This window comes from Osmerus mordax, chromosome 6 (assembly GCF_038355195.1).
Source record: "Osmerus mordax isolate fOsmMor3 chromosome 6, fOsmMor3.pri, whole genome shotgun sequence".
Classification (NCBI taxonomy): domain Eukaryota; kingdom Metazoa; phylum Chordata; class Actinopteri; order Osmeriformes; family Osmeridae; genus Osmerus; species Osmerus mordax.
Genome location: NC_090055.1, coordinates 12,074,187 through 12,096,419, shown reverse-complemented (window position 1 = coordinate 12,096,419; position 22,233 = coordinate 12,074,187). Strand labels below are relative to the sequence as shown.

The 22,233-nt window shown below is 50.3% G+C and overlaps 2 protein-coding genes across 2 annotated transcripts in view; one reads left to right on the top strand and one right to left on the bottom strand.

The window, feature by feature from the left end:
* Positions 1-872: 872 nt before the first annotated feature.
* Positions 873-9,538, top strand: ctnnb1 (catenin (cadherin-associated protein), beta 1). Its single transcript, XM_067237388.1, has 16 exons — positions 873-1,010; positions 2,861-2,911; positions 3,356-3,580; positions 3,801-4,054; positions 4,300-4,538; positions 4,781-4,982; positions 5,218-5,362; positions 5,467-5,570; positions 6,197-6,535; positions 6,846-7,004; positions 7,122-7,241; positions 7,373-7,523; positions 7,649-7,770; positions 7,938-7,998; positions 8,345-8,576; positions 8,754-9,538. Exons 2-15 carry the CDS (start codon positions 2,899-2,901, stop codon positions 8,551-8,553), a joined length of 2,343 nt encoding a protein of 780 aa, XP_067093489.1. The 5' UTR covers positions 873-1,010; positions 2,861-2,898; the 3' UTR covers positions 8,554-8,576; positions 8,754-9,538.
* A 350-nt stretch (positions 9,539-9,888) lies between these two features.
* The window catches only part of ulk4 (unc-51 like kinase 4), a 72,711-nt gene continuing 60,366 nt past the window's right edge, over positions 9,889-22,233 (bottom strand). Inside the window, 2 exon segments of the mRNA XM_067238682.1 lie at positions 9,889-9,989; positions 11,118-11,206. Of these exon segments, the coding sequence (XP_067094783.1) occupies positions 9,926-9,989; positions 11,118-11,206 (153 nt within the window). The 3' untranslated portion in view covers positions 9,889-9,925.

Below are 22,233 nucleotides of genomic sequence, written 5' to 3'. Positions count from 1 at the left end.
GTCTGTTTCATATTTTATCCTAGCACTCTCTGTGCTTATCTATGTTGTGTACCTATGCTACAGAGCTATAACTTAAGTGACACAATTTGAAGGATCTCTTTTATTTGGTTGGTTCATACTGAAAGTGGACAGTTAATTCATTTACCTACAATCAATTGAGTAAGGTTCAGTTTTTATTACATTGAGTCAAGATTGGTTTTTATTTTATATGCAAGCAAACAAAACAAACGTTAAAGTATCTTATTACTACAGTTTCAAGGTCTGTACATAAACTCTTTAGGTGAGGTAGAAGTGGTATGATCAAGTGGTTTCGAGCCAGTGCTCTTTAAACACAAATAGTAAACATACAGGGTTCATGAAGTCCTGTGTGTTAGTCACTTTAACTGTATTTACAATAAAAAGAAAGAAATAACAACATCTGTTGATTTATATTCATGTTCGATTTTTATTTTCTATTTTTTCAAGCGGCTTCTATATCTGTTTCTGTGAGAATGGTCTCCTGCAATTAATTTAAACTACTCTGCAGTCTGCAAGCCCTTCTCCCCAAATGCATTTCTGCCTGGTTTTCCAATGTATGGAAAAGGTATTTTGCCGGCCCCCTATTTTATCTCCCTGGTATTCATACGCAGACCTTAGTAAATAGTATGTGCTGGTATGCTTGTATTCAGTTTTGGTTGATGAGTTTTATGATGACCTTGTGGCATCGTAACATAAGTTGCTTTTGTATATAAAATAATTCGATGCACAAAAAACACGGACCACGTGTGTCTATTTTATTCCTACGTGCGGCAGGATATTGTTGCCACAAGAACGGTGCTTCGGTCCATTTCATGCGACGCCATCTTAAATCACTGATTCAGCCGCTAGAGCCAAGTTGTTCCTTGACTGCGGAGGGGGTGGTTGGACTACCCGCTGGTGTTTGTCTGTACTTACATTTTCTCCGTCTTTTTCAACGCGATATTGGTTATTTTCTTTTTAACTGAGGGGACTGACTTACGGCTTTTGCAAGGGTATGCCTTTTCTTCAAATAATTCAAATTTTTGTATAAGTTTCTTTCACTCCTTTTCCTTCTCATCGAACGGACTGCGTTGTGTGGACTGGTGTGGTATCTAGCCTGCTAGCTACTAGCTGCTACTACCTAGCCAGCTGGTTTCTCGGTTTCCGCAGCCACCGCCTAGTATCGGAGTATTTTCAGTTATCCAGCTAGCAAAGCTAACTATCACAACGCGAGTCATGCGGGATTGGATTTCGAAAATACGGTTTACCGATAGTCATTTAAATTGTTTGGTAACACGTTATTCCAGTGTTATCCTCCATATTAATTGCCATAGTAAGGTTAAGTACTGTGGTCCATAGTGTCTTGTCCTCGCTTATCCAGCTAGCTCTAGCTATATGAGTGAGTAGCGTGTACAGCTAGTAAGCTAGCTGATAATAATATAACCAGAAGTTGGTTAGTGCTAGTCAGTCTAGCTGGCGGACCACTTTGCATTCCATCGCTCTGACTCGCGTTGCGTTTGGTTTCATAATACTTGTTGTAGATTAAGTACTGTAGTCTAGCAAACGGATTTAATTAGAGTGGTGATGTTGGCTGCAAGCCCTAATTACTTTATATTATTAATGGTGTACGTAAAACTTTCGGGTAATAGATTCGAGTTTGTTAACTAGAATGAGCATTTGTGGACTGTTTTGAAAGTAGTAGTTTCGTACGTTCCCCCGTCCCATTAAGATGGTGTTAAGGGTGCTACATTTGAGTTGTTTGACTTATTTGACTCAATAGATTGATAACATGTTTGACCTCACTTATGCTCATGGCATGAGGTCGACCAGCCAGCTAGTTTTAACGTTATCAAAGCTAGCAAAGTCAACAAAATGTTTTCGTTTTTCCCCCGAACCCAAATGGATAACGCTACTGTAGCTAGATTCGACTTATTGAGTAGTTTTCATTTGTTTTTGTAAGGCTCTTTGGCCAGGCGTTTAGTCGTCTTTTAAACAAAGACCGACAAAAATTCCTCAACCGTTGTGATTTGAGAGGATGTTGAGGAGGAGCTTGAGTGAAACTTGAGTCGCTAGTGTGTTGCTGTAGGAAAGTGAGGCAGACTGAAGTGGACACGATTGTGGGGGTGGGGAACTGAACCAATCGCACTGGTGGAAAATCTTGAAGAAAACTCGGCAGGACCGCTCCGGAAATACCCCATATTGCTGCTACAGATTTTTCTCGGTTTTAAGTTATTACTCGCCGACGGTGAGTTGTTACTCCGGGGTGAATACCTTTTCTCACGGTGGACATTATGTTGGGATGGCATAAACTCTGATCAGTTTAGTGAGACGGACTTTGCATGTAGATGTTTGGGTACCGCGACGTCATCACATCATCAAAAGTTGCTTGTCTCTATAAATGGTTTGTGACTTACAACATTCCAGGACGTGTTTACTTAACAAATGAGATAATGCAGTGAGACTATTTGTGACTAATGTAGGCGAATGAGTCAAATTGCAGTATTTGCTGTTTCCTGCCCTCTGTTTTGAGGTTTTGGTCGGGGACTTTACAGTTGATATTTCAATACAATAACCACTGCACACGTCTCGGAATAGGCTACGAATCGGAAACGCCATAAAAGCAGTTATTGCTCCGCAGACCGTTCAAGTGGATTAGTTTGAAATTCGAACCGACTGCTGTTGTCTCGTCAGTTTCGGGGTGACATTTTAGTTGACGCACAGAGGATTCCTTGAGCTTCCGTAAATCGTTTCCCCCTGGCTTCTCTTCAACCTAGTGAAAAGGTTGCTTTGTGCAGTGTGTTTTTGGCCCTGGCTGATGCAGGAATTGCTGTATGAAAGAGACCCGCTGTTCTGTGTGTTTCAGATCAGGAAGCTGTGCAGGCTGCGGTTTGAGAAAGGATCATGGCTTCCCAGGGTGAGTTCTCATAACCCTGCCCAATTCCAAGGATTTTAAATACCTGCCTTTGAAGTACTCAACCTCAAGAATTTTTGAATGTCTCACCCATCACCTGAATTTCTGTATTTATTTGTGCATGAGAGAAATGACTTTGCCATAGTGAAGATGCCAGAGCAACCTGCTTGCAGACACAAAAGCCTCACCACAATTTTAATCACATTTCAAGGACATCCAACACTTTGAATACATTTTTGAATGTCGCCAAGAATGAATCATCTCTTTTAAACTATATATAATAATTGCATCTCTTGTAAACTATATATAGCACATTGCATTTCAATGGGGTTCCAGTACCATTACAAACAATTGCTTTGTGCCGTGAATGCTGAATCAGTGTGACCCAACAAAATGCGAATATTGAGCGATAACGATGCTAATGAATGTCAATGTTGCTTGTGCCAGCTGACCTGATGGAGCTGGACATGGCCATGGAGCCCGACCGTAAGGCAGCAGTGAGCCACTGGCAGCAGCAGTCCTACCTGGACTCTGGCATCCACTCTGGGGCCACCACCACCGCCCCTTCTCTCAGCGGCAAGGGCAACCCAGAGGAGGAGGATGTGGACAACCAGGTGCTGTACGAGTGGGAGCAGGGCTTCTCCCAGTCCTTCTCTCAAGACCAGGTGGCAGGTAAGCACTCACCCTCATCACCGCACAGTCCCACACGCACAGTGGACGAAGCTTCTAAAACCAAACAATTGGGTTTTGTATCACAGAATTGAGGTATGAATTAATAATACCACGTCTGGTAGGGGTAGGATGTAGTTAGGGGCTAGAATTGGATTTGGCCCATTTAGCCTTTAATACAGAGTCCAACCAGCTAAGCGGTCCCCTCCCCTCTGCCCCCCAGACATAGACGGGCAGTACGCCATGACGCGTGCCCAGCGCGTGCGGGCGGCCATGTTCCCCGAGACCCTGGACGAGGGCATGCAGATCCCGACCACGCAGTTTGACGGCGCCCACCCCACCAACGTGCAGCGCCTGGCCGAGCCGTCCCAGATGCTGAAGCACGCCGTGGTGAACCTGATCAACTACCAAGACGACGCCGAGCTGGCCACGCGCGCCATCCCAGAGCTCACCAAGCTGCTCAACGACGAGGACCAGGTGAGGCCACTGTTGTCCCCCTCCCCCCCCATCCCCCAAATCATCCAGACGAGGGGAATTGGGGAAAAAGACCCCACTACACATGCGTAACTCTTAAGTGGTCATTTAAATGATATGTCCATGAAATTCGCATATCTTTGAAGATAATAAGTATACTATTGATGAGTGATCAGGCGTAGACGTGGTTGTGTGTGGAGATTCTGCAGCTCGTCTGACCCTTGGCCCCTCCCCCCCCCCGCGCACAGGTGGTGGTGAACAAGGCGGCGGTGATGGTGCACCAGCTGTCGAAGAAGGAGGCGTCGCGCCACGCCATCATGCGCTCGCCGCAGATGGTGTCGGCCATCGTGCGCACTATGCAGAACACCAACGACGTGGAGACGGCCCGCTGCACGGCCGGCACCCTGCACAACCTGTCCCACCACAGAGAGGGCCTGCTCGCCATCTTCAAGTCCGGGGGCATCCCCGCCCTGGTCAAGATGCTGGGGTGAGGAGGGAGCGCGAAGGGATGGAGGGGGGGGGGGGGGGCAGTGGGTAGATGCGTCATAGGGGTAATGAGTTGGGCTATTGGCAGTGTTCTTAGCTGTTTGGTACTGACTGGTTCATCTGGATCAGAATCAACCTCCTGTTGATGGTCCTATGTAGGTGATGGGGGTTTCTGCTCTGCCAGGTCTCAACTAGTGGTCCTGTGGAGTGTATCCAGGTCCTAACCCTGCTGTGTGTCTTCAGGTCTCCAGTGGACTCTGTGCTGTTCTATGCCATCACTACCCTCCACAACCTGCTCCTGCACCAGGAGGGGGCCAAGATGGCGGTGCGCCTGGCCGGGGGCCTGCAGAAGATGGTGGCCCTGCTCAACAAGACCAACGTCAAGTTCCTGGCCATCACCACAGACTGCCTGCAGATCCTGGCCTACGGCAACCAGGAGAGCAAGGTGAGAGCCCCTCGGCCCTTCTCCCCGTCTTAAAGGGCCATTCCGTTCAAAATGCAACTCCATAGCTGTAAAACATAAGCTCAGTTATGCTCTTGGACTTGCGCCTGATTTGGTGGTATGATTTAACCGGTTTTGAATGGTCTTTTTGGGATCAATAAAGTAGTTTGAATCTGAGATTTACAGGGTTTGTAAACTTAGGTTCTGAATTCTCTCCCTCTCTCCCCTCCTCCCCCAGCTGATCATCCTGGCCAGCGGAGGGCCCCAGGCTCTGGTCAACATCATGAGGACCTACACATACGAGAAGCTGCTGTGGACCACCAGCAGAGTGCTCAAGGTCCTGTCGGTGTGCTCCAGCAACAAGCCTGCCATCGTCGAGGCTGGTGAGGTTCCCCCTTAAGCGTACCTGCTGCCTGGACCAGTACAGCCTGCTGTATTCAAACCTTGGCCTACATGTGCCACCTCCTAAAGTGTGTGTTTGTCCCAGGTGGCATGCAGGCCCTGGGGCTCCACCTGAACGACCCCAGCCAGAGACTGGTCCAGAACTGCCTGTGGACCCTCAGGAACCTATCAGATGCTGCCACCAAACAGGTAGCGTCCTGCCTCCTCTTTACTCCTCTGACCTCCCCCCTCCCCCCCCCCTCCCATTGGCTTTACTCTCTATCCTGACTGGTTCCCTGCCCTCCTCCTACATAAGAGCTCTCTCTCTCTCTGTCTGTCTCCCCTCCTTCCTCCTTTCTCCTCCGTGGAGCAGAGCTTGGCCTTAGCTGAAGTAGATGTGATGCAGGTAAACAGTAGCCATTCCTGCCTTCGTCTGTGTCCTGGGGCCGGGGGGGGGGAGGGGAGTTGGGCCTGGGCTGGGGGGGGGCCACAGGGTGGGTCCTGCTTGGAGAGATTCAGCAACTGACTAGTGGGTTGTCACACGGGAGGAAGGGAGTTTAGAAGCCTGTCTGGGGAGAGGAGGAGGGGTGCCGCTTGACGGGGAGGGGTCGTGTTGCCGTGTGTATCGGTGTGTGTATCGTCTGTGAATGTACACACAGGGAAGAGAGCGAATACGTCTACCCCCCCCCCCCCCCCCCTTTCTGTTCTCCTGCCTGCCTCGTCTCCTCCTGCCCCCCCATCCTCCCCGCCCTCAGCTGTTTGTTCTGTATGCAGGGTCGCCCCCTGTCCTGTTCCTGGAGCCCCCTAACCCCCCCGCTCTCTCCTCCTCTCTCCAGGAGGGCATGGAGGGGCTGCTCGGCACGCTGGTGCAGCTCCTGGGCAGCGACGACATCAACGTGGTGACGTGCGCGGCCGGCATCCTGTCCAACCTCACGTGCAACAACTACAAGAACAAGATGATGGTGTGCCAGGTGGGCGGCATCGAGGCGCTGGTGCGCACCGTGCTGCGGGCCGGCGACCGCGAGGACATCACGGAGCCCGCCATCTGTGCCCTGCGCCACCTCACCTCGCGCCACCAGGACGCCGAGATGGCCCAGAACGCCGTGCGCCTGCACTACGGCCTGCCCGTGGTGGTGAAGCTGCTGCACCCGCCCTCGCACTGGCCCCTCATCAAGGTGGGTGGCAAAATGAGCGCACCCTGTGCTGGACACACACACACACACATTATCTCTTTGCCATGACACTGCCTGATCACCACAGTCTGGAGATTTACATGCCCCTTCCTACACACACACGCGCCTCTACCTATCCTCGTGACTGTCCCATGTCCAAACTCATGACCTTACCCACAAGCCCCTTCTGTCACTTTCAACAGAAGCAGAGTGGTCAGTTTTGGTCTTTGGCAACTGTCTGGGCCATCTAAACCTGATCACGTGCTCCTCATTGATGTATTTATTTACATATTCTCCCCCTCCTTCCTTCCAGGCCACAGTAGGTCTGATCCGCAACTTGGCGCTGTGCCCGGCCAACCACGCCCCTCTGAGGGAGCAGGGGGCCATCCCCAGGCTGGTCCAGCTGCTGGTCCGAGCCCACCAGGACACACAGAGACGCACCTCCATGGGAGGCACGCAACAGCAGTTCGTGGTATGACACACACACACACACACACACACGTATAGATACTCCTACACCCACCAGGTTCCAGGGAGACTTGGAAGTCTGTGTCAAGACAGTCCAGTTCTGACTGTGTGTGTGATGCAGGAGGGAGTTCGTATGGAGGAAATAGTGGAGGGCTGCACTGGAGCGCTGCACATCCTGGCCAGAGACGTCCACAACAGAATTGTCATCAGAGGACTCAACACCATTCCACTCTTTGTACAGGTAGAGACCTGCACTACATTCAACATGCCTCTTTCTGTCCAAGCAAATGGCCCATCTTATCTGTTTCCAATGCAGTGTATGGCGAGGGCAGTGTTAACCGTGTGTGTGTGTGTGTGTGTGTGTACGTGCAGCTGCTGTACTCGCCCATAGAGAACATCCAGCGCGTGGCGGCCGGCGTGCTGTGTGAGCTGGCCCAGGACAAGGAGGCGGCCGAGGCCATCGAGGCCGAGGGAGCCACTGCCCCCCTCACAGAGCTGCTGCACTCCAGGAACGAGGGCGTGGGTGAGTACACCCTCCCACACACACACACACACACACACACACGCTCTGTTACCTAAACCCAGTGCAATGATGGAGGATGTGTGTGAGTGCTGGGGTGTAAGGCTGATTGTGTGTGCTTCCTCCAGCCACCTACGCTGCTGCCGTGCTGTTCCGCATGTCCGAGGACAAGCCCCAGGACTACAAGAAACGCCTCTCTGTGGAGCTCACCAGCTCCCTCTTCAGAACAGAGCCCATGACCTGGAACGAGGTACACACACACACACACACACACACACACACACACGCTGCTGTCTGCTAGAACAGTTTAGGTTGAGACTGGTAGTAGACATGAGCCAGCATGACTGCGTAGTGCCACCTGTGTGTGCTGGGACTGACGGAGCACCCTTCTGATCTGCTGTGGTTGTGTCTCTCTAGACTGGAGACCTGGGTCTGGACATCGGTGCTCAGGGAGAGCCCCTGGGCTACCGCCAGGAAGGTAAGGACCCCCCCTTCTCTCTCTGTTCCTCCTCCCTCAGTTTGACCACTCAGAGATTTGGGCTTAATCCCAATCTGAATCCCTCCTCCTCTGGGTTCACTCCTGTCCAGAGGTAGTCTTGACTCTCCTGGAGACGAGTGAACAGATGTGACTGGAGGGGGGGGGGGTCCAGTGCATGTGTGCAACACTCGAACCGTGTAACCGTGCCTTGTGCCTCCGGGGGCGGGGGGGCTCTGGAGGTTAAGACTGCGTCGGTTTGGATGACCCTTACTAGTGCGTGTGGCTGCTTGTGTTTGTTAACCTGCTCTCTAACAAAGTGTGTGTGCTCCCCCTCCCCCCCACTCAGACCCCAGCTACCGCTCCTTCCACTCTGGAGGCTACGGCCAGGATTCGCTGGGCATGGACCCCATGATGGAGCATGACATGGGGCAGCACCACCCCGGGCCTGACTACCCCGTGGACGGCTTGCCTGACCTGGGCCACGCCCAGGATCTGATTGATGGCCTGCCCCCCGGAGACAGCAACCAGCTGGCGTGGTTTGATACGGACTTGTAAATAACCCCCCCCTACCTTTCTAGGTAAGAGACAAGATGACCGCCACAGATACCCAGGCTGGGGAGGGGGTGTTGCTTGGGATTTTTACACGCTGTCGCATGCAGACACTAATGCAGCGTGTTGTGTGTGTGTGTGCTGTCTCAACGCGTGTGTGTGGTCCCATGTTAACCCTTAGTTGTTTTGTTTTTTGTTCCTCCCAGCTGTATCGTCTGATCTGAATGAACCTGCATTGTGATTTGGCCTGAAGAGTTGCTGAGAGGAAGGGTGGGGAGGTGGGCGTGGATCTCAGAAAGTGCCTGACACACACACACACTACTACAAGCTGAGGTTCCCATGGGAACCGGAGGAGGACAAAACGTTGTTTCTGGTCTCTGTCGGAGTTGAAACCCGCTAAAAGGAATTCCCAGAGTGGCTCACTCAAAAGATGGAAGAAGGCTCACGAAGTGGATCTCGGAGATGGAATTTTAAAAACCCCTTTGTCTGTATTTTTTTACATTTTATTTTTATTTTTTATTCTGATTCTTCAGTCTGTAATGGTGACTGATTTAGCCTGCTTTATTATACTCATCTCCTTTTTTGCAGTAATTTGTACCTTTTTAGTCTCTCGTAGTGTTAAGTTATAGTGGTAATGCTCCATCAATTAAGATTTTATCAAGTTATGGTGTAGAACACTAATTAATCAGTTGAATTGTATTCTGATCAAGTGTAACATTGTGTAGCTTTTGTATAAAAAAAAAAACCAAGAATTGGAAAACGGTCCAAATATCAACTATTTTCTTGCTTTAACGAGGGTGCACTGTTCTAGTGACACAACAGTTCCAAAGGGTATGTTCTTGGTGGGGGGCAGAGGTGATTATTATGGTCTGTCTTTTTTGATGGTAGCTGTCGAGGGTTGTGAAAAGATTTCCCTTATTATTGTAGCCTGCTGTGCTTATTGGAGACATGGTTATGACATGGCTAAACAATAAAATGGACTTTAATTTCATCTGTCTGGTTCATTTCATGAACTGAAAGCTACGACTTGCGGTCCATCTACCCAAATACAAAATGTATGGAAGGATTAGATGCATTGGGTCAGTAGGAAATCAATGCTCTGAGGTAAACAATTTGGAATTGGGCTGATTTGGGGACATGCTATTTATTGGTGCTGGTTTGACACATCCTACAGTTCTTGTCAATGTTTCTTTTCTGTGGGAAAAATACAACTTGTGAATTGTAGGATGGTGCAGATATGACCTATGGCTATACTTCCAAATAAATTTGATTTGACTTCCAAAAAGCTTTAGAAATGCAAGATCAAACAGGATCAGTTTTATTATAAATTAAATACACTGACAGCTATACAGTAGAAAATGGTGGGTTGCTGTGGGTGTTACAGGCCACACCCTCTGAGGATTTCAGCAGCCAGCGACGCCACGGCAACATCAGCTTGACACCTGGGGGGAGAAGCATGAGCACACCAGTCACATTCCTCAAAAAGCTATTTTTATCTCGTTCAAAACACAACTGCCCCCACATTGCCCCTCACACACACACTCAAAACTTTCCAGAGCATTCTGATGGAGTTGGAACTGAAGACTGGTCTGACAAAAGGGGCTCTTACAAAGACATTCAAACACTGCTAGCTAATTAATTTGATCAGCGGAGCAATCACTTGTGAGCAGGGCTGCTGCAACCCGGGAGCCTGGATGATTTGATTGTGGTTTTCTCAATAATTACTGAGTGGAATGAAAGACGGTTTGAAACATCACACTGAAAACCACTCAAGTGTGGCTGATTGTGTCCTCTACTGGCCAACATCTGACTTCTAAGATTGGTCATTAAATTAGGCAGCTTCTAACTTACATGGCGCTCGTGTTGATTAGTATGCAACTATTCACTTGTCTTCATTTCCCCCCCCTTTTGCGTATTTTATTTGTATTCACTTGCCCACTTCAAGACTACCCACACACGCACACACACACACACTGACTCTCACTCTTCATTGCTGTAAGACACTTCAGACACATTCAGTATTCTGTTAGGGAGGATCTCAAAAGAACCCCCCCCCCCCCCCCCCCCCCCGGTTACCATGGAGAAGAACGATGACGTCGTCTGGAGTTTGGAATCAGAGCGCCAGCCACTCAGCCCAAACCCAATATTGTCAAAGGCTCCCTGCCTCACAAGCCTGGCTAGGCAACTTCAAAGAGATGTGGGTTTTTCTTTTTCATTTCAGACGGAGGAGGGGCAGAGACGGAGGGATATGGAGAGGGAGGGTGGGGAGGGAGGACGAGAGAAAGGGTGGCTGAAAGGAAGGAAGAAAGAAAAAAGGAGGGAGGGGTAAAAAAGGTAGAGAGAGAGAGGGGAGGAGGGAGGGGAGGGCAACAATGGGCCACTATCCCCGTGTTGTGGGAGAGGCGGGCGGCTGGAGGCATCTTTCATCACACGACCAGGGTCTTGGACCTCTACGAGAATGGATCAAAGCCCTGGCCCTGTCACAGAGACAAGGGGCTCTACTAAGGGGCTGTGTGTGTGTGTGTGGGTGGGTGGGTGGGGGCGAGGGGGGCCAGGGCAGGGGAACACACCTGGAGGAGTGACTCAGATTCTGTAGAGCCTGCAGAAGCTCACAACCTTCCTGGGTGTCTCTCCAAACCCCCCCGTCGCACGCAGAGACCTGCGGGAGAGAGGAGGCACAAACACATGAATCACCACGGCGGTTAACAACACAGGACACTAGAACGTACACATATATCATGAAAAACATACACCTATGCTTAAAATGTATTAAACTGATTGGTGGATGAGTCTGGGAAGTTCTTTAAAGAGCTGATTGATTTGGGGGTTTTACTCTCACAACAGCTAGTTATATTGAGCTTCATTTACATGTAGTACACATGTAGAGTACTATGTAGAGCTCACACACACGCGCGCACACGCACACACACACACACACACACACACACACACAACACACACACACACACACACACACACACACTGTTCACTGGAGCTTTCCAAAACTCCACAGGGGCACAAAATGGAGTCAGACAGAATTGGAATGTGTGTGCGCTAATGGGAAACAGGTGCCCTGTGTTTCCTCCCTCCCTCCTCCACTGTACCAGTGGCAGCTCCACCCTACCAGCCTCTCCACTCTACAGACACATCCCGGCTGTATATCAGAAAGAGAGAGGGAGACAGAGCGAGACTGAGGGAGGGAGAGAAAGAGAGACCAAGGTAGAGAGAGACTGAGGGAGGGAGAGAAAGAGAGACCAAGGTAGAGAGAGACTGAGGGAGGGAGAGAAAGAGAGACCAAGGTAGAGATAGACTGAGGGAGGGAGAGAAAGAGAAACCAAAGTAGAGAGAGACTGAGGGAGGGAGAGAAAGAGAGACCAAGGTAGAGAGAGACTGAGGGAGGGAGAGAAAGAGAGATCAAGGTAGAGAGAGACTGAGGGAGGGAGAGAAAGAGAGACCCAGGTAGAGAGAGACTGGGAGAGAGAGACAGAGAGAGATAGAGAAGTGCCTACTGTTGCAGACAGGCAGGCAGGCAGGGTGAGTGAGGAGCGAGTGAGTCAGGAGAAGCGGTCATGTGAGTGCTGGCCCCCCCCCCCCCTCCACAGCAGAGAGGTGACGGACACGCCCTGCCAGGCCCCTTCCTCGGGTGTTGGGGGGGCAAGAGCCTTCATCTGTGACGGAATGCCGACGGGAGGAAAGTGTAGAAGAAGGGGGGGGGTGGGGGGGGGGGGGTGGAGGGGGAAGAGGCCGGAGGAGAGCTGATTCACACTACAGAGGGTGTCGTGTTTCAGCGGCTGTGTGTGATCTCGGGCTTAGCGTGAAGCTGACCCCCCCCCCACACACACACACAGACACACCCACACATATACACACCCACCCACACATATGCATACCTACACACAGTACACAGAGGGAGATGAGGACAGTGTAACCTAGTACGGTGTTTGGGGCAGGTCACAGTGGTGTCTGTGTCACAGAGACAGGGCCTGCAGCATATTCAGCCAGTAGGTTCTTGTGACCACACACACACACACGCACGCACGCACGCACGCACGCAGGGTCACACAGCTCTAGGGGCCAAAGTGTGGATCTCCATCACTGCTTGAGTATGTGTGTGTGAGAGAAAGAGAAGCAACATGAGAAAAAGGGTCTCTAACCCTGGAACAGGAGGAAGATAAGCTCGTTATATATACACAAAACTAACTAACCAACCACCCAAAACTAACTGACTGACAAAGTAACTCTCAGCTGCCTGTTGAACTAGCTGTCTACTCCGGCGCAGTGACACGGTGATAACGGCTCTCCTAGCAGCCTAATGGATTTCCTGTGTAATCTCCTGCCACATCGCCACCCTCCGCCAGCCCGCCGCCTCCCGCCGGCTCGCCACCGCAGGCAGGCCCGTTGCCTGGCAACAAGGTTGCCTTACCTCCGAGGGAGACTTTCCCTAATTCTCTGCCTCCACCTCCCCGACACTACGGCGGCTCTTAACACTACCACCCCCCCCGCCCCTGAAACCAGCCTGAGTTCATTTTAACGCCATTGGGTTCTCTTTACGGGGATTCTTGTCAATAGAAAGGATTTTTTTTCTTGACTCATCATGATTCACGATACTTAACCCCCCCCCCCCCCCCCCATCCCGAGAGAGAGAGACCTGGGTAGCTCTCCTTCTGCTGTGTAACCCCAATAGAACAGTATGAACAGAAAGAGAGAGGGAGGGAGAGACGGATAAAGAGAGAGTGGGAGGAGCTGTGCTTCTGCAGTCATCTCTCTCTCTCTCTCTCTCTCTCTCTCTCTCTCTCTCTCTCTCTCTCTCTCTCTCTCTCTCTCTCTCTCTCTCTCTCTCTCTCTCTCTCTCTCTCTCTCTCTCTCTCTCTCTCTCTCTCAACCAGAGTAATGGAAAAAAAGACAAGATTAGGAGAGAAGAGAGAGGAGATGAAAAGATCCAGAAGATGGAAGGAAGATTGAAAGATGATGATAAGAGAGGATAGGATGGGAGAGTACAGGATAGGAAAGGAGTGGAGAGGGCAGCACAGGATTGAAAAGGAGGGGATAGGATAGAAGAGGATAGGAGCAGATAGGAGAGGATAGGGCTGGAAAGGAGAGTACAGGATAGGATATGATAGGAAAGAAGACGATAGGATAGGTGATTGGAAAGTACCAGATGGGATATGATAGGATAGGGCAGGGCAGGAGACGATAGGATAAGTCAATATATGATAGGAGAGGGTAGGAGGGTTAGGATATGATATGATAGTAGAGGATAGGAAAGGACAGGATAGTACAGGATTGGATAGGAGAGGATAGTACAGGATTGGATAGTACAGGATTGGATAGGAGAGTACAGTACAGGATTGGATAGGAGAGTACAGGATTGGATAGGAGAGGATACTACAGGTTTGGATAGGAGAGGATAGTACAGGATTGGATAGGAGAGGATACTACAGGTTTGGATAGGAGAGGATACTACAGGTTTGGATAGGAGAGGATAGTACAGGATAGGAGAGGATAGTACAGGATAGGAGAGGATAGTACAGGATAGGAGAGGATAGTACAGGATAGGAGAGGATAGTACAGGATAGGAGAGGATAGTACAGGATAGGATAGGATAGTACAGGATAGGAGAGGACGGGATAGGAAAGTAAGGAAAGTGGGTTGGCTGGTTGCGTGCGGGAGGCACATCGGAGAAATGGAGGCTTAAAATAGCCAGCTGTCACAGCAGGGAGCGGGTTTTTACACCTGATGAGCAATATGGTCCTCATCAAGCACTGGCTTGTTTATCACACTGGGGCTTTCCAGGAGAGATGGTGTGTGTGTGTGTCCATGTGAGCATGTGTGTGTTTGACAGAGAGAGTCTATATGAGTCAGCGGGATTGTGTGTGTGCGAGAGTGTGTGTGTGTTGCGTGTGTAAAAGCAACCACAGGCGGGAGGGAGAGAAAGAGAGAGTGAGGGAGACGGCAGGCTGAATCTAGCTTCTCTCCACAAACTTCTTCTGGGTCTAGCGTTTTACACAAGCATGTCCATGAACTCCAACCAGCCACCCTTCTGTACCTGGTCCCTCTCTGAGACGGCGATTGGAGGAGTTACTGACTGAGAGATAAGATAGCACTTTATTAATCTCCAGGCGGGGAAATTAGGGTGAGGGAGAGGAGAGAGAGACAGACTGGATAGGAACTAGGCCAGATACCAGGAGAAATGGTAGCAGCTAGACTAGAAGTGAAAAAAGGCAGAGAGAGAGTTGTTGATGATGTGGGAGACTGCTTTGTCCAGACTGTTCCCTTCGTGGTGACTGTGTGTGTCTGGATCACATGTCGATCTGGGTTAAGCTGCTTTAGGTCTCCGCTTCCTGTTGGGCTTGGATCACTTTATGCTGCCTCTCACAGACACACACACACACACACACACACACACACACACACACACACACACACACACACACACACACACACACACAAGACCCGAGCCCACACACAGAGGCGGATGCTGACTGGCAACACACGCTCGCAGCTCATCCTCTCGTCTGCAACTTTCACACCCTCCCTCTCTCCTCTCTACCTCTCCCACTACACCCCCCCCCACTCTTCTCCTTTCCCCCCTCCTCTCCTGTCCACCTCTCTCCTCTGCTCTGCACCTCTCCCCCCCCTCACAAGTGTGTTCTCCAGGATGTTTAGCATGCACACTGGGCCTCGCTACATCAAAGCCTGACATGGGCCTGGTAAACCCTGGGCTTGTAATTACCCAGCGTATTAACATGACTGTGGATATTAGCAGGACACACACACGCATCTCCTTTATGTCTTTTCTTTCTCACTCTCCCAACCCCCCCCCCCCCCCAAACACAAACACCCACACCCACGCTGTAAGTCTAAAGCTGCATGCTCACGCCAGGACAAGAGGGCAGAGATGAGAGGATTTGGACCTGAACCCAATCAATCCCACACATCCTAGAACGGCTACGTTCCAACTCCCGCTGCTTACCAAGCACGGCGCCCAGCGCAACACACAAGCACAGAAGAACACATAGGGCACAGGGCGCACGCACACACACACGCACAGCGGCGACGCTGTACTCTTATAATCCGTCTAAATGAGATTGATGTATAAATGCAACAGATTATCCTATCCTTTGGTGAACTTTTCACACTCTCTCTCTCTCTCTCCCTCTCCCTCTCTCTCTCTCTCTCTCTCTCCCTCTCTCTCTCTCTCTCGCAAGATAGAGAGAGACAGAGAACTCCGTGCGGCAGAACATCCAATTACAGGAAGTTTCGTCGCTGGCGGAGGCCTTTGTAACCTCAATTCAATTAGCCAGAGTTGCTCCCGAGATGAATACTGGAGCGGCACGGGTACTGAACGAGGAGCGGCGGGCAGCGAGGGAGGGGGTACATTGTTAGCCATGCTAATCACATTTTTTTCTTTTGCCCCCGCTGTCTGCGCCTGGACTGTGGGGGGAGGGGGGGGGGGGGGGGATGAGGCCCACGACCAGGGATGAGGCAGCAACCTGCCACGTCCTGTCCGCTCCGGCCGGAACCCGGGGGAAGGGACTCGGAACCCCGGAGGGCTTGGGCGCGTGTCTCTTTGTGTGCTAATTGGCTGGACATGCGTTGCGTACAGTGGGTACAACTGGTGTCTCTCTCTCTCTCCTCCGCCCTCTCTCTTCTCCCTCCGTCTCCTCCGGCATTCCTCTCTTTCTGTACCTCGCCTCTCTCTCTGTTTCTTGGTTGTTGTCCCCCCCCCCCCCCCCCCCCGCCTCCTTCTTTCTGTTACTACTCTGACCTGGTGCCGGAGCCACGCGCGGACCCCCTCTCTGACATAAGCAGCCTGTTAGTGTTGTTTTTGATGAGGGCTTGATACAGTGAGAGTGCCTGGGTAGATCACCAGAAAGCTTAAATGAATGTAAGCTAATTAAAGAGGCTTTGTGAAGGTGTGTGTGTAGGAGGGGGGGTTCTAGATGGATGGTCTTTGATGGCTTCATCTCTCCCAGATGGGAGTGGGGGGGGGGTACTACATTGATAGACAGAAGGAGGAGCTGGAGATTAGCCAATGAGAGACACAGTGGTGGAGTGTGTCTATGCAAGTGTTTGTGTTTCTATATGCGTGTGTGTTTGTGTCCGGAGTGAGGGCCAGTGTTAAGTCTCTGGCCACCACTCATATATGGCCACAACTATTGCCTCCCACCACAATTCAGCTGGCATCTTGTTATTTACTCTCCCTCCAGCCTCCACCCCCCCCCCCCCCCCCCCAGCCCGCCCCCGGCCCTCCTTACCCCACCTCCCCCCTCAGCCCCCCCCTCCTGGCCGTGGGCCCCTAGCCCTGAATGATCACCACCGAGTCCCATGACAGACGAGATGAATGCAGTCATGGACACACACACATGCTCCATCTGGTCTACTGGTGTCTCTCTGCCCAGCCATGCCTGGAGACTAACCCTACCACCCCCAGGCAGCAGCCAGAGCCTGGCTCCATCACCACACACACACACACACTCACACACAGCAGCTCTGAGAGCGAAGGAAGCGGTCCACCATATGGCCCTCTCTAGTTCAACAGTTGTGTCAGGGGGATGTGGGGCTGGAGAGAGAGAGCCCGGTTGTTCCAAGCCCCTGTAGATGAACACACACTGGACGAACACAAGCGAGCGAGGGTCCTGACCCTGGAGGGCAACATGGTGGTTCAGTCACTTCCTAAACACTTCCTGTTAGACATCTATCTATAGCTGGTTGACTGCTCTAAGAGATGCAGTAACATGCTGGTTCGCGGGACACTGACAGACAACATTCTGTCATAACAACTGTTATGACTGAGAATGTTAACGTTGAAGTCATTTAGTCACTGAAATGAACACAAAAGGCAACGCTTACTAAAACGTCCTGTAACAGAGCACAAAGGCAACGGCAACAAAAAAACGTGTTGAATACAAGAAATGAAGAACTGGAAGCTGTCAGTGCATGTTTAACAAAGGTGTTAAACATGATTTCCTGTCTCCAGTTTGTGTCTTCCATCCTCCGTCAGTGCAGTCATATTTAATGAGCTCTCCAGGTGTGAGGGAGGCAGCTTCCCAGCAGCGAGGTCTGACCAGTGGCCTGAGGCGGTGGGCTATACCTTGGTCAATACCCCCTCTGTAGTCCAGCCTGTCACACACACACACACACACACACACACACACACACACACACACACACCTAGATAGACACACAACTGTACTGATAGATAGACACACACACACACACCTAGACAGACACACGGATAGACACACAACTGGACTGATAAGACACACACACACATACACACACACACAAACACACCTAGACAGACTCACGGACAGACACACAACCGGATTGATAGACACACACACACGCACACAGTCCACAGGACTTAATGAGCACCAATACTATACGTCTCCAGAGACAGGGGTTATACTTTGGCTCCCTGTCTGCCTACACCGCTGCTCTGTTCCCACTGTCCCCGCTCTGAATAATTCATATGTTCAATACTGGGATAGACACACACACACATCCACACCCACAGACTCGGAACAGGACGGAAGGAAGGCAGAGCAGCGTAGGTCGCAGGAGTGGATGTGTACAGGGAGAACTAGCAGGAGGAGAAGGATCCACCTCCATCGAGGCAGAGGATTGATATGTTAGTTGGGATTAGAACGGACAAAGCCTGCCTGTCAATACAGCAGACCAGCCCAGGCTGCGCTTTCCCCTGTAGGCGCTGGGGCTGTCCGAGATGGAGGCTCAGCCACGCCCCGGGTGTGTGTGCGTGCGCTGTCTCCTGCAGACGTATAGACGGGTGGTGATTAGAAAGCGAGTAGACTCAATATTTGTGATAATAGCACGTCTGTGGATGTTTATGTCTTCGTTTGGCCTCGACACACACCAGCTGTGGGCAATTCTGTCTCTCTCGGAGAAGTTAACGAGGGAGAGAACTGTGTGTGTGTGTGCAAATAAGGGGTCGCATAATGTGTCGGGGGTCGTAAACCACCGAACACTTTGCTCTGTCCCGGCATTTACCCCGCCCTGCCTGGGGAACACAAACATCCTGGTGCAAGGGCCGGTGATGTCATACACAGAGGCTCGTTTGGCTCTTAGCACTGCGGTGTTGTCTGTGAGTCATTGCACAGGGACGGAGAGGGGAGGCAGGGGGGGTTGGAGGGAGATGGGGATGGGGATGGAGAGACACAGGCGGTGGGGTGGAGGTGGAGGGCTGGGGAGGGGGCGTAAACGGGGAAGAGGGCAACGCACCTGGCTGTGAGTCTGCTGGAGAGGGAACAACTCTCTCGGAGGTGTGTGTTTGTGTGTGTGTGAGAGAGCAGGGAGAGAGAGAGGGAGAGAGAGAGGGATGAGAGAGTAAGTGTGAAAGGGGGTAGGGGTGAGGTGAGGAAAGGAGGGGGGGGGTAATTAAATTCCGCACAGTGCATTCAAAGAAGGCTGTTGTCCTGGAGACAGCTGTGTGTGTGGGTGTGTGTGTATGTGTGTGTGTGGCTGAGAAGTGAGGGCCTGCTGAATAAGGACAGGTCAGTTAATTCTATTAGCACTCAGGTGGAAGAGGCTGTGGGCTAATTAGGAGAGGGATGGCCAGCTATGAATCAATAGGAGCCCCTCAGCATGGGAGACGCTTTAATAGATGCACGCACACACACACACACACACACACCCCACGGCCCCTCTATCCTCCTTGCAAATGGGATCCGGCTGCTCTGAATGTGAAAAGCCCCACACGACAGAGATCACCTGGATGGTGTTTCCAGAACCAGACAGAACAGGTAAACACTAGACGGAGGGATGGGGGGGGAGATGCTGTTGTCAACAACAACAGCAACTGGTGCCTGCCTCTCTGTTGTCAGTCACGGGCTAATAATGCACCTCACTAACGATCCATCTAATTGGCAGTAGTGTTCACGCTAACACAGATGCGCGCTCTGATCATGAGTGTATTAAAAAGGAAGATGGAGGGATTTCGAGGTACTGTAACTGTGAAGGAGAGCCGGAGCTCAGATATATACATGCTAACTGACGAGCCTCGGAGAGGGTGATGAGATGCTAGCGGGTGGAGGAGCAGAGGAGGGGAGGGAGGACCGCAGACAACGGCAGCAGCTCGCAAGACCACGAGGTTTAGTCAGGATTAACAAGCACACACACACGCAGACTCATAAGTAAGTACACATCAGACCTAGACTAATAACAGATCACTTACTGTCAAATATTGGAGAGTACTAGAGGTACACTTGATTTGAACCACAGCTGCCACTGAATAGTTGAGTGGCATTGGAGTTTAGTCAAGCACACCCAAAATAATCTGATATTATTTGCAAACAGCAGTAACAGTAACCAACATTTGGGAAGGTGAGGCGGTATATTTTATTCACCAAGGTAGAACCACTGCACTCATTAGCTGAGCCAAGGAGAGGAGGAGGAGTGAGGGAGTACTAGATCTGTCTACCCCAGTCCACCTAGTGTCCAGAGAGCGTGGCCTGTTAATACTTAATAACCTTTCAGCGAGTGAGGTGAGTAGCGAAGATACAATAACGTGTCTGATGAGAAATTAGCCTTGGGCCTCCTCTACAATATTAACAGCAGGCAGCCAGCTTCCAGGAGTCAGGCAGGGAGGGAAGGCCAGGAGCTGAAGCAAATACTCTTAACTGGATTTATCGTCTACAGAGAGAAACACACACACACTCACGGATGCCCCCCCCCCCACACACTCACGGATGCCCCCCCCCCCACACACACACACGGATGCCAACACACACAGTAGGACCGCCACACTCAGTCAAAGACTGGCTAGCTCAAATTCTGCGTGAGTTTTGGATATTGCTTGTGTTAATGTTTTTTAAGATAATTAATTGTTATCACAATGCCCCATTGTGTTTTCTATGCCACACAGCAGACTCAATCGATGGCACAAAGAAACATCTATTTGCACATCTTCCTTTCAGATTGTGTGTGTGAAATTAGGTCTTCATGACGGCACTCCAGCTACAAGGACAATGATCCCTTCCCGTCATGCTTAAGGGTGTTAGCGACCGGTCCAGCTACAATCTACACCGATCGATGTTTCTGCCGAAGCACCCTCTAGCCTGCACACTGGCATTTCATCCTACGTTACCTCGCTAGCTAGCGTGGCCGAAGTACGTGAGCTGCCTCTGGGATAGACAGCAGGTGAAGACAGATAGAGATTGGAGCGCTCTGCGTGTTTAGCCTAAAGGCTCGCTCTCTCTCTTTCGAGTTGCAGCCTGTTTATACAGGTGATTACTCACTTTGTCAAGCCAATCACACCTGGTTGAAACAATCGATGCTTGCAGCCTGGATCCAAAACATCCACTCAACACACACAGAGCTGGGTTTGAAAAGGGTGGGGGGGTTGTTGAGCCCATTTTACAAGTTATGTCACAGAGGGGCCAAATATTGTATCGCTCCTTCGTAACTACAATGTTGTTTCTCAACATGGCAGTGTAATTACTTTGTAGTCAATCATACATCAAAAATAATACTAGATTCACATAAAATATCTCTTGAATTACATAATATAGTACAAATGGTCTCAATTAGACTAATTGATGTGAGTGGGCATTAAATAATTAAAGTCCCTGTAAAGTGATGATAAAATATGTGTTCTGAGTTTGTCACACCACAGAAAATGTGTTACTACCACCCAGACAAATCTTAATGATTGAAAAAAATAAGTAGAATAAGTTATCAAAATCTTGAAAAAATAAGCAATTGTATCAGATCTCAAACACTGGGGGCGTGTCCACAGAGGGGCTGAAACCACGCCCACTCACGGGAAAGCTGTGCCTCTCTCGACTGTCAAATACTGCTACAACGAAAATGGATTCTCCCTTTAGCAGGATTGGATTTACACAGCCATATAAATTGGAGCTCAGAGCCAGAATCCAATTCCGAAGACATTGACCGGCTACCCAAGAATCCTTCTCGGTCTGCAACAGAATAGTATTTTTTTATCTCCCTTACCCTAAATTCTCGCATCCAAGGACAAAGGCATAACGAACTAGCAAACTGTAGGCTGAAAAGACAGCAACTCAGGATTGAGCTGGCGAAAACTGATGCTAATGCGCTCTCGTTACTATAGCGTTAGGGGAGGGGCCATGCTCAGTGCTTCCATTCAAGTTTTGATTTCAGCCCCGCTCAACCAATCCTGAACACGACAATTTTGAAAAACTGTTGAACCGTTTAACTCCACAATCCAGTACTGTATAGTTCACAGTCTTTGTAACATGTTTAAGCAATACTTTGCAGAAAAACTTCCTTTACAGGGACTTGAAACAATAATACTGGATGCAACTGGTTTTGTTTGTGTATTTGGTGCTGACGGTTTACTGTTGGTGTTGTTTGCTGTGGTAAAACTATGGCCAGGTCCAATGGGAACCCTTGGGCTGCCTCCCTACAGGCCATTTAAGATCCAGTGTATCTGTTTGGTTCATGTGAATTGAACTCCACTGTGTGGAGACAGAAAGCGAGAGCGAGGCTTGCTGAGTGATTGAGAGAGAGGAGCCAGAGAGAAAGAAAGAACCCTGGGGAATCTTCTGGAAACCAACAATACATCAGAGAGAGTGGAGAAGGGGATTGGTCGGAGGGGTTGAGGTCAATTCTGCTGCAATTCATTTGAAATTCCAATCCATGAGTTGGGGGGAAAAAACTTTTGAAATGAAAAACTTGTTTTTTAAA